Source organism: Notolepis coatsorum (assembly GCF_963971535.1).
Source record: "Notolepis coatsorum genome assembly, contig: SCAFFOLD_1690, whole genome shotgun sequence".
NCBI classification, from domain to species: domain Eukaryota; kingdom Metazoa; phylum Chordata; class Actinopteri; order Aulopiformes; family Paralepididae; genus Notolepis; species Notolepis coatsorum.
The window spans coordinates 1-10,854 of record NW_028174357.1 but is presented as its reverse complement, the minus strand read 5'-3'; the positions used below and the strand labels follow the sequence as shown (position 1 = coordinate 10,854).

At 48.6% G+C, this 10,854-nt stretch overlaps 1 protein-coding gene across 1 annotated transcript; it reads right to left on the bottom strand.

Annotated features, from left to right (window-relative positions):
• Nucleotides 1-539: 539 nt before the first annotated feature.
• On the bottom strand, nucleotides 540-10,386 carry LOC311247511 (GATA-binding factor 2-like; the record flags this gene model as incomplete). Its single annotated transcript, XM_084338551.1, has 2 exons — nucleotides 540-833; nucleotides 10,261-10,386. Coding segments are annotated over 2 exons (420 nt in total), but the record flags the coding sequence as incomplete, so codon positions are not given.
• Between the last annotated feature and the right edge of the window lie 468 nt (nucleotides 10,387-10,854).

The window sequence follows — 10,854 nt, the reverse complement described above, 5'->3', positions numbered from 1 at the left end:
TGACAGTGAAAGGGCTAACCATTTGTCGTGTGACAGTGAAAGGGTTAACCTTCTGAATTGTCGCAGTGAAAGGGTTAAACATTTGTCTTGTGGCAGTGAAAGGGTTAACCTTCTGTATTGTCGCAGTGAAAGGGTTAACCTTCTGTATTGTCGCAGTGAAATGGTTAACCATTTGGTAGTGTGGTAGTGAAAGGGTTGATGCATCAAAGGGTTGGAGAGCGTCAAACATCCATATCCAAGGTCAAACATCCATATCCTCTCTAATCAAACAGGTACCTAAAGGTGAAGAGCAGAACAAGAAAAGTGCCTCCTTTGACCCCGACGTTGGGTTCAGCCGACCCGTACGACCTCCTCCGTACGACACACACAGCAAGACGGACGCGCCACAGACAGTGTGTCCTTCAACATCGTCCACGTCGTCATCGTAAGCGAGACGCGGCGCAAAAAGTCCCCAGTTCGGATTATGTAACTATGCCGCACACATCCGTGCTAACCGCTATATAGCCCCTCCCCTTCCCCGCCCTCCCTCCCTCCCTCCCTCAGCCCATGGCCGTGACCATGTTGGAGTGGTGGTGGGGATGGCCGAAGGAGGGGTGGTGTATGGGCGTGGGTGTGGGCAGCATGTGTCCGGCGTGGCTGAAGGGGGGCAGGTGGCCCATGGACATGTGACCCGCCAGCGAGGCGGCGGCGCCGAAGGGCGAGCTCTTGTCCTGCATGCAGCGGGAGAGCTCCTCGTAGCCGTCGCACGGCCGCCTGCCCTTCTTCGACTTGTTGGACATCTTGCGGTTGCGCGTCTGGATGCCCTCCTTCTTCATGGTCAGCGGCCGGTTCACCTGGTTCGGGGGAGAGAAGGAGAGGCGGTTGTTTTTAAAAGCGTGATCGTGGACCGTGTCGACTTTTGATAATAATAATAATTCATTGTATTTATAAAGCGCTTCTCAGGAACCCGAAGTCGCTGACATTAGGCGGGAAAACAGAGAAAACAAAGAAACAAAAGGAACAAAAGGAACATAAGACCACGGGGGAAACAGGGAAAACAGAAAACATAAGGTGACAGTAACAAAGATCAAAACAGGTTGGAGGGGGGGGGGGGGGTAAGGTTGGGGAAGGTTGAAGGCTAGGGAGAACAGGTGGGTTTTGAGGCGGGATTTGAAGTTGGAGAGTGTGGGGGAGTCTCTGAGGGTCTGAGGGAGGGAGTTCCAGAGTCGAGGTGCAGTGCTACCAGAGTCTCATGGCCGGCACAGAGAGACTCAGAAGAAGCTTCTATCCCCCCGGCAAGCGCTACCAGAGTCTCATGGCCGGCACAGAGAGACTCAGAAGGAGCTTCTATCCCCAGGCAAGTGCTACCAGAGTCTCATGGCCGGTACAGAGAGACTCAGAAGGAGCTTCTATCCCCAGGCAAGCGCTACCGGAGTCTCATGGCCGGTACAGAGAGACTCATAAGGAGCTTCTATCCCCAGGCAAGCGCTACCGGAGTCTCATGGCCGGCACAGAAAGACTCAGAAGGAGCTTCTATCTCCAGGCAAGAGCTACCGGAGTCTCATGGCCGGTACAGAGAGACTCAGAAGGAGCTTCTATCCCCAGGCAAGCGCTACCGGAGTCTCATGGCCGGCACAGAGAGACTCAGAAGGAGCTTCTATCCCCAGGCCATCAGGATGCTCAATGTGGACTCACTGTAACACTAACCCATCCATTCTACATTCACTGCACACAACACCCTCATGCACACACACTCACTTTAAACATTCACCTTAAACATTACACCATATTATGCGTTTCAAAAGCATGATCTTCGACCGTTGTGTGTCGACCTTACATATACATTTACATTTAGTCATTTAAGTGACGCTTTTATCCAAAGCGACTTACAAGTTCTGTCAACTCTGGCAGCTGAGTAACAATGTAAATGAAGGTAAATGGTGCTTTTATAACATGCTTTTATCCAAAGTGCTGTACAATTTGTTCCTCACATTTTTACCCGTTCACTCACACATTCACACACCGACGGCAGAGGTGCCATGCACCATGCAAGGTGACAACCTGCTCAGTAAGGGGTTTAAGTGTCTTTCACCTGAGTAACTATAGTTGTGCTATAGTCTTGAGTGCATAGTAGTGAAGTCATATTAGCATAGTAGGTAGTAGCTAATATAGGAAGATTTAGTGGCAAAGTGCATGACAGTAAACGTTTTTTCCTTTCAGATATTGATTGAAGAGGTGTGTTTTTAGCCGACGGCAGAATATTTCTGGGGTTTCGGCTCCTGACTGTGGTGGTTTCAGCTGTCTGTCCTGATTGTGATGGTTTCAGCTGTCTGTCCTGATTGTGATGGTTTCAGCTGTCTGTCCTGACTGTGGTGGTTTCAGCTGTCTGTCCTGATTGTGATGGTTTCAGCTGTCTGTCCTGGCTGTGATGGTTTCAGCTGTCTGTCCTGACTGTGATGGTTTCAGCTGTCTGTCCTGGCTGTGGTGGTTTCAGCTGTCTGTCCTGACTGTGATGGTTTCAGCTGTCTGTCCTGACTGTGATGGTTTCAGCTGTCTGTCCTGACTGTGGTGGTTTCAGCTGTCTGTCCTGTCTGTGATGGTTTCAGCTGTCTGTCCTGACTGTAATGGTTTCAGCTGTCTGTCCTGACTGTGGTGGTTTCAGCTGTCTGTCCTGTCTGTGATGGTTTCAGCTGTCTGTCCTGACTGTGATGGTTTCAGCTGTCTGTCCTGACTGTGGTGGTTTCAGCTGTCTGTCCTGACTGTGATGGTTTCAGCTGTCTGTCCTGACTGTGATGGTTTCAGCTGTCTGTCCTGACTGTGATGGTTTCAGCTGTCTGTCCTGACTGTGATGGTTTCAGCTGTCTGTCCTGACTGTGGTGGTTTCAGCTGTCCTGACTGTGGTAGTTTCAGCTGTCCTGACTGTGATGGTTTCAGCTGTCTGTCCTGACTGTGGTGGTTTCAGCTGTCCTGACTGTGATGGTTTCAGCTGTCTGTCCTGACTGTGATGGTTTCAGCTGTCTGTCCTGACTGTGATGGTTTCAGCTGTCTGTCCTGACTGTGGTGGTTTCAGCTGTCCTGACTGTGATGGTTTCAGCTGTCTGTCCTGACTGTGATGGTTTCAACTGTCTGTCCTGACTGTGGTGGTTTCAGCTGTCTGTCCTGACTGTGGTGGTGTCAGCTGTCTGTCCTGACTGTGATGGTTTCAGCTGTCCTGACTGTGATGGTTTCAGCTGTCCTGACTGTGATGGTTTCAGCTGTCTGTCCTGACTGTGGTGGTTTCAGCTGTCTGTCCTGACTGTGGTGGTTTCAGCTGTCTGTCCTGACTGTGGTGGTTTCAGCTGTCTGTCCTGACTGTGGTGGTTTCAGCTATCCTGACTGTGATGGTTTCAGCTGTCTGTCCTGACTGTGATGGTTTCAGCTGTCTGTCCTGACTGTGATGGTTTCAGCTGTCCTGACTGTGATGGTTTCAGCTGTCTGTCCTGACTGTGATGGTTTCAGCTGTCTGTCCTGACTGTGATGGTTTCAGCTGTCTGTCCTGACTGTGATGGTTTCAGCTGTCTGTCCTGACTGTGATGGTTTCAGCTGTCTGTCCTGACTGTGGTGGTTTCAACTGTCTGTCCTGACTGTGATGGTTTCAGCTGTCTGTCCTGACTGTGATGGTTTCAGCTGTCTGTCCTGACTGTGATGGTTTCAGCTGTTTGTCCTGACTGTGGTGGTTTCAGCTGTCTGTCCTGACTGTGGTGGTTTCAGCTGTCCTGACTGTGATGGTTTCAGCTGTCCTGACTGTGATGGTTTCAGCTGTCTGTCCTGACTGTGGTGGTTTCAGCTGTCTGTCCTGACTGTGATGGTTTCAGCTGTCTGTCCTGACTGTGATGGTTTCAGCTGTCCTGACTGTGATGGTTTCAGCTGTCTGTCCTGACTGTGACGGTTTCAGCTGTCCTGACTGTGGTGGTTTCAGCTGTCCTGACTGGTGGTTTCAGCTGTCCTGACTTTGGTGGTTTCAGCTGTCTGTCCTGACTGTGGTGGTTTCAGCTGTCCTGACTGTGATGGTTTCAGCTGTCCTGACTGTGATGGTTTCAGCTGTCTGTCCTGACTGTCGTGGTTTCAGCTGTCTGTCCTGACTGTGATGGTGTCAGCTGTCTGTCCTGACTGTGATGGTTTCAGCTGTCGTGACTGTGATGGTTTCAGCTGTCTGTCCTGACTGTGACGGTTTCAGCTGTCTGTCCTGACTGTGATGGTTTCAGCTGTCTGTCCTGACTGTGATGGTTTCAGCTCTCCTGACTGTGATGGTTTCAGCTGTCCTGACTGTGGTGGTTTCAGCTGTCCTGACTGTGGTGGTTTCAGCTGTCTGTCCTGACTGTGATGGTTTCAGCTGTCCTGACTGTGATGGTTTCATCTGTCTGTCCTGACTGTGGTGGTTTCAGCTGTCTGTCCTGACTGTGGTGGTTTCAGCTGTCTGTCCTGACTGTGGTGGTTTCAGCTGTCCTGACTGTGATGGTTTCAGCTGTCCTGACTGTGATGGTTTCAGCTGTCTGTCCTGACTGTGGTGGTTTCAGCTGTCTGTCCTGACTGTGATGGTTTCAGCTGTCTGTCCTGACTGTGATGGTTTCAGCTGTCCTGACTGTGATGGTTTCAGCTGTCTGTCCTGACTGTGACGGTTTCAGCTGTCTGTCCTGACTGTGATGGTTTCAGCTGTCTGTCCTGACTGTGGTGGTTTCAACTGTCTGTCCTGACTGTGATGGTTTCAGCTGTCTGTCCTGACTGTGATGGTTTCAGCTGTCTGTCCTGACTGTGATGGTTTCAGCTGTCTGTCCTGACTGTGATGGTTTCAGCTGTTTGTCCTGACTGTGGTGGTTTCAGCTGTCTGTCCTGACTGTGGTGGTTTCAGCTGTCCTGACTGTGATGGTTTCAGCTGTCTGTCCTGACTGTGATGGTTTCAGCTGTCTGTCCTGACTGTGATGGTTTCAGCTGTTTGTCCTGACTGTGGTGGTTTCAGCTGTCTGTCCTGACTGTGGTGGTTTCAGCTGTCTGTCCTGACTGTGATGGTTTCAGCTGTCCTGACTGTGATGGTTTCAGCTGTCTGTCCTGACTGTGGTGGTTTCAGCTGTCTGTCCTGACTGTGATGGTTTCAGCTGTCTGTCCTGACTGTGATGGTTTCAGCTGTCCTGACTGTGATGGTTTCAGCTGTCTGTCCTGACTGTGACGGTTTCAGCTGTCCTGACTGTGGTGGTTTCAGCTGTCCTGACTGTGGTGGTTTCAGCTGTCTGTCCTGACTGTGGTGGTTTCAGCTGTCCTGACTGTGATGGTTTCAGCTGTTCTGACTGTGATGGTTTCAGCTGTCTGTCCTGACTGTCGTGGTTTCAGCTGTCTGTCCTGACTGTGATGGTTTCAGCTGTCTGTCCTGACTGTGATGGTTTCAGCTGTCTGTCCTGACTGTGATGGTTTCAGCTGTCCTGACTGTGATGGTTTCAGCTGTCTGTCCTGACTGTGACGGTTTCAGCTGTCTGTCCTGACTGTGATGGTTTCAGCTGTCTGTCCTGACTGTGATGGTTTCAGCTCTCCTGACTGTGATGGTTTCAGCTGTCCTGACTGTGGTGGTTTCAGCTGTCCTGACTGTGGTGGTTTCAGCTGTCTGTCCTGACTGTGATGGTTTCAGCTGTCCTGACTGTGATGGTTTCAGCTGTCTGTCCTGACTGTGGTGGTTTCAGCTGTCTGTCCTGACTGTTGTGGTTTCAGCTGTCTGTCCTGACTGTGGTGGTTTCAGCTGTCCTGACTGTGATGGTTTCAGCTGTCTGTACTGACTGTGATGGTTTCAGCTGTCTGTCCTGACTGTGATGGTTTCAGCTGTCTGTCCTGACTGTGGTGGTTTCAGCTGTCCTGACTGTGATGGTTTCAGCTGTCTGTCCTGACTGTGATGGTTTCAGCTGTCCTGACTGTGATGGTTTCAGCTGTCCTGACTGTGATGGTTTCAACTGTCCTGACTGTGGTGGTTTCAGCTGTCCTGACTGTGATGGTTTCAGCTGTCCTGACTGTGGTGGTTTCAGCTGTCTGTCCTGACTGTGATGGTTTCAGCTGTCCTGACTGTGGTGGTTTCAGCTGTCTGTCCTGACTGTGATGGTTTCAGCTGTCCTGACTGTGATGGTTTCAGCTGTCCTGACTGTGATGGTTTCAACTGTCCTGACTGTGGTGGTTTCAGCTGTCCTGACTGTGATGGTTTCAGCTGTCCTGACTGTGGTGGTTTCAGCTGTCTGTCCTGACTGTGGTGGTTTCAGCTGTCCTGACTGTGATGGTTTCAGCTGTCCTGACTGTGATGGTTTCAGATGTCTGTCCTGACTGTGGTGGTTTCAGCTGTCTGTCCTGACTATGATGGTTTCAGCTGTCCTGACTGTGGTGGTTTCAGCTGTCTGTCCTGACTGTGATGGTTTCAGCTGTCTGTCCTGACTGTGGTGGTTTCAGCTGTCTGTCCTGACTGTGGTGGTTTCAACTGTCCTGACTGTGATGGTTTCAGCTGTCTGTCCTGACTGTGATGGTTTCAGCTGTCTGTCCTGACTGTGGTGGTTTCAGCTGTCTGCCCTGACTGTGATGGTTTCAGCTGTCTGTCCTGACTGTGATGGCTTCAGCTGTCCTGACTGTGGTGGTTTCAGCTGTCTGTCCTGACTGTGGTGGTTTCAACTGTCCTGACTGTGATGGTTTCAGCTGTCTGTCCTGACTGTGATGGTTTCAGCTGTCTGTCCTGACTGTGGTGGTTTCAGCTGTCTGCCCTGACTGTGATGGTTTCAGCTGTCTGTCCTGACTGTGGTGGTTTCAGCTGTCTGTCCTGACTGTGATGGTTTCAGCTGTCTGTCTTGACTGTGATGGTTTCAGCTGTCTGTCCTGACTGTGATGGTTTCAGCTGTCCTGACTGTGATGGTTTCAGCTGTCTGTCCTGACTGTGATGGTTTCAGCTGTCTGTCCTGACTGTGATGGTTTCAGCTGTCTGTCCTGACTGTGATGGTTTCAGCTGTACTGACTGTTCTGAAGGTCCAGATTAACACATAGAGTCTGCGTTTATTATTTTGTATAACTTATATATTGTTTATATATATAAGATATATATTTTCACGTCATCTGTTTACCTACCAGTATTCATCATTCGCTTATTTGTATATGTTCCACTCTTAACGCCGTAGACAGCGTGAGCGCATGCGCGGGCTTCTCGGGACATGCCCGGACAGAGTGTGTGTTATAGAAGAAACGTTTGGTAGCAGTAACAGGACGGCAAGCAACGTATCTTGACAGAGAGCTGTACAGCTAATTAGATACCACATAATATTGTCGAGCCACTATTGGCACAGTATAGTGACTTGTTTGAGCGAAGTAACGTTGAGAGACTTATAGCTGAATCCAGCGGCGTTCTGGATTTAACTACCTATTGAAGACGACATGCGGGTTGGCCTAAGTACACAAGGGCTAACTAGCTATCAACCATGCCAACAGGCTTTTGGACTAATAGCTATTAATCCTGCCATCGGGCGCTAGGAATACAGGAACCCGGTCCGTACGAGACCCTCCTCACCAGCGACGACAGGATTATCCCAAGTTTGTCTGCAGCTCTCTGGAGTAGGAGCTCCAGAGAATTACCGTCTCCACCCGCCATCTTGCTTTCCCCGTGCCGTTCGCTTCTTCTCACTCCATTCAGAGCATCAATGGTCGAGTACTCGTAGTTCAGGACTATCGTTACCTCTGACATTGTGGCATTGATATTATAATAGTAACCGGAGATCTGTGTTCATATGCTATGTATGTTTTGGCTTTAATATTAAAGTGATTGTTCAACTTTGTATCCCTGTCCCCTCGCAGTTAATAGAGTGTCCGCCATTTTGTGTACCTATACTGTCTGGCTAATTAATATTCTAGTAGTGGTCTAATCTAACATTTAAATACAGTCAGGGTTGTGTAGCCCCTTAGCTACACTGACTGTGATGGTTTCAGCTGTCTGTCCTGACTGTGATGGTTTCAACTGTCTGTCCTGACTGTGATGGTTTCAGCTGTCTGTCCTGACTGTGATGGTTTCAGCTGTCCTGACTGTGATGGTTTCAGCTGTCTGTCGTGACTGTGATGGTTTCAGCTGTCCTGACTGTGATGGTTTCAGCTGTTTGTCCTGACTGTGATGGTTTCAGCTGTCCTGACTATGATGGTTTCAGCTGTCTGTCCTGACTGTGATGGTTTCAGCTGTCTGTCCTGACTGTGGTGGTTTCAGCTGTCCTGACTGTGATGGTTTCAGCTGTCTGTACTGACTGTGATGGTTTCAGCTGTGCTGACTGTGGTGGTTTCAGCTGTCCTGACTGTGATGGTTTCAGTTGTCTGTCCTGACTGTGATGGTTTCAGCTGTCTGTCCTGACTGTGATGGTTTCAGATGTCCTGACTGTGATGGTTTCAGCTGTCTGTCCTGACTGTGATGGTTTCAGCTGTCTGTCCTGACTGTGATGGTTTCAGCTGTCTGTCCTGACTGTGATGGTTTCAGATGTCTGTCCTGACTGTGATGGTTTCAGCTGTCCTGACTGTGATGGTTTCAGCTGTCCTGACTGTGATGGTTTCAGCTGTCCTGACTGTGATGGTTTCAGATGTCTGTCCTGACTGTGGTGGTTTCAGCTGTCTGTCCTGACTGTGATGGTTTCAGATGTCTGTCCTGACTGTGATGGTTTCAGCTGTCCTGACTGTGATGGTTTCAGCTGTCCTGACTGTGATGGTTTCAGCTGTCCTGACTGTGATGGTTTCAGATGTCTGTCCTGACTGTGGTGGTTTCAGCTGTCTGTCCTGACTGTGATGGTTTCAGCTGTCCTGACTGTGATGGTTTCAGCTGTCTGTCCTGACTGTGGTGGTTTCAGCTGTCTGTCCTGACTGTGATGGTTTCAGCTGTCTGTCCTGACTGTGATGGTTTCAGCTGTCTGTCCTGACTGTGATGGTTGCAGTTGTCTGTCCTGACTGTGATGGTTGCAGCTGTCTGTCCTGACTGTGATGGTTTCAGCTGTCTGTCCTGACTGTGATGGTTTCAGCTGTCACGAGTTAAAGACATAAAGGTGTGAGTGAGGTCAGTGACAGGGTTTGGGTTTGGAAGGAAGGTTGTATTGTTGCTACTATTGCAATTGAGCAATTCAAAACATCACAACATGTCACCAAACCAATGCAAAAACACTTTAGCCCCATATTCAAGTTATTATACGTCTTGCATTACACTGTAAAACTGGGATTGGGGTTAATTAAATAATTATTAGTAACCTATACATAATAAAAAAGACTGTGTGCCGTTTAAAATCGAATTGAGCTGAATTAAAATAATTTGAACCATTTATGAATTGCATTTTACACCGTTTTAGTTGAATAAAATGTACTGATAGTTTAAAAGTGACCAGATGACTCAGTTTTTACAGTGTATGCATTTCCTGTACCTATGCCCTAGAAAGATGGTACAGAGGCTGAGCCTGTGGCTCCTTTGAACAATATAGGGTCAGGTATTTAAAAACAGCACCATCAGCGTATCAAACTAATGACTTTGACTGGGTATATTAAGACATTTTGCCATAAACAAAACCAGATGCCAGTACTTCAATGGTCCAAAAAAGAAAAGAAAAAAAAACTGTTCTGTTTTCACAGCCAATCAACACTGCCGTGATTGTATCACACATTACTTGACTGACCAATCAAAGTGAAACTCTTTCATTAAGATGTTTAAATATCATACAGATATGAGCTGTATAGTCGTTTGGCTTTAAGGAAATTGACTTGACCTAAAAAAAAAAAAAAAAAAACATAATTAGGCTATAAGGTTTTCATACACAGAAATGATCTAAAGAAAATGCTGTATCTTATGCAAGATATCTATATTGATATCGGTGTTGTAGGACATTGTCTAAAAGATACCCAGCCCCTACACTGACCCTGGGCCTAGTTTTTTAAACAGAGCCAGTTCCACTCAACAACAACAGTCCCACCATTGTGTGTCTCGAGGGGATCAGCCTACCATGGAGACAATCAAACACAAGGAAAGAAAACACCAACAGTGTCTGAGCTAACCGCATGCACCCGCCCCCCCTCCCCTCCCCTCTCTCTCTCTCTCTCTCTCTCTCTCTCTCTCTCTCTCTCTCTCTCTCTCTCTCTCTCTCTCTCCTCCCCGCCTCTCTCTTATGCCTTTCCTTATCCCCTCGCCAATCAGTGTAACCTGCCCCGGCCCGCTTTCCCATCTACTTGACCCCGCTTGGCTCGGTGTGTGACCCCCCTGCGGCCGATCGGACCACCACTTACATTATGCAGCTTGTAGTAGAGGCCGCACGCGTTGCACACCGGGTCTCCGTTGGCGTTGCGTCGCCACAGCGTGGTGGTGGTCGTCTGGCAGTTGGCGCAACAGGTGCCCGCTCGTCTGGCCGCGGACTGCGCAGGAAAACAGCAATAATAATAAAAAAAACGTCTTTATTAAAGATGAGATCATATATTCCTTTATGGGGGGGGGGGGGGGGGTGCGCGGGCATCATATAGCAGCGAGGGGGAGGGGAGGTGAGAAGTCAAATTGAGTTAGTATCACTATTCCCGAGGGCGACAGAACGTTATTTTAATCTTTCAGTACATTATAATTGATTTTAGATTTTTTTTTTATCTATACAATTAAATGTATTATCCTTTAACCAAAGAACATAGTCCGCCTATAATTATAACGTAAATAATACAATAATAATAATAATAAGAAGAAGAAAAATAAAAACGAAACATATCGCTTGAGGAGTCTATATACTGTGACACTAGTCTTGTGCCCGTTCTGCAGGCCGGCCCCGGCTATTACACGGGCGTTCTCCTCGGCTCTGCCGTGTCTAAGGAGGCGTAAAGGTCAGAGCAGGACAAAGG